Genomic DNA, 1,141 nt, shown 5'->3' on the forward strand with positions numbered 1-1,141 from the left:
ATATACATATATATTTATATAAAAATCGATAAGCAGTGCATATTCATATATGTAAGCGACTATGGATATATTCGAACGTGTGAAAGAGGTACAGCGAAGACAAGTATCAAGTATCAAGTCTAGCAGAACACGGAATTTTCAGGTTCAAAAGCACAGTGCAACTTGTGTCAAAGTACACCTTACCGGTAGTGTGCTCGTACATAATGTAGTATTCCATGCTCTCTGATAGTCAGCTGAGCAGTAGGATGCTTGTGACATATTCCTTGCTAGCAAAGCCAATTCCAGATCGACGTGAAAGTCATCCCGGGAGTTAACATAGTTCATTTTCTGTTGTTGCATTTCCCAAACCTCATCTTTGCTCTCATATGCAGTGTTCTTCTCTAGATTCCAATCAGTTTCTAGTTCCATGCCCATCGCTTTCAGTTTCTGCATCGTAGATGCTGACTGTATGTTATCTCGTAGCCTGATTAAAGCATCTGAAACGCGATTATCGTGTACATGTCTTTGGGGCATGCTTGCAGCTGCCTGCGTTGCAGACACTGACAGGCATAATGTAAGAGAAGCCCATCGGAACATTTCAGAAACAACTGTCATAGTTCTTGCGACAATTTGTGCTGTATTATGTTTAATATGTTGTACTTCACGGCTAATAGTGCAATTACAGTTCAGCTTTATACGCAATTGGAAAAATAAATAAATACCTTTCTTCAAATAGGATACTTGAAAAGATGGCTTAATTAAGGGTCATATCACCTCTATGGATGTTATTTATGTAAATATTTACTGTGTATACATATTTGTATTTTTTTGGAAGAAATACACAAAAACAAAATTCAAAATATGTAGCCAGTAGCCACGTCCATACCCAATAATATTTTTACAAATAAGCCGGAGCAAATTCATTTTGAACAAATTCAGTTCACACATAGCCTCCTAAACTATATATTTAGAAGCCTATGGTTCGCAACTTCACGGTTCCCAGCAGTTCACACAAAATACCGTGCAGATGTTCACCACTCACACTTCAGGGTATTTCACACATCACAGAATGTCAGAAACCAGCATTGAATGTTCACATCAACTATTTACTTGCAAAAAAAATTGAGCGTTTAACAATAATAAGGACATATATATAAATAAT

At 36.8% G+C, this 1,141-nt stretch overlaps 1 protein-coding gene across 1 annotated transcript; it reads right to left on the minus strand.

Annotated features, from left to right (window-relative positions):
* Window positions 1-183: 183 nt before the first annotated feature.
* On the minus strand, window positions 184-432 carry SARC_16840 (hypothetical protein; the record flags this gene model as incomplete). The annotated part of the gene is made up of 1 exon (XM_014289057.1): window positions 184-432. A coding segment is annotated over one exon (249 nt), but the record flags the coding sequence as incomplete, so codon positions are not given.
* Window positions 433-1,141: the final 709 nt, after the last annotated feature.

This window comes from Sphaeroforma arctica (assembly GCF_001186125.1).
Source record: "Sphaeroforma arctica JP610 unplaced genomic scaffold supercont1.9027, whole genome shotgun sequence".
In the NCBI taxonomy this organism is placed as follows: Eukaryota; class Ichthyosporea; order Ichthyophonida; genus Sphaeroforma; species Sphaeroforma arctica.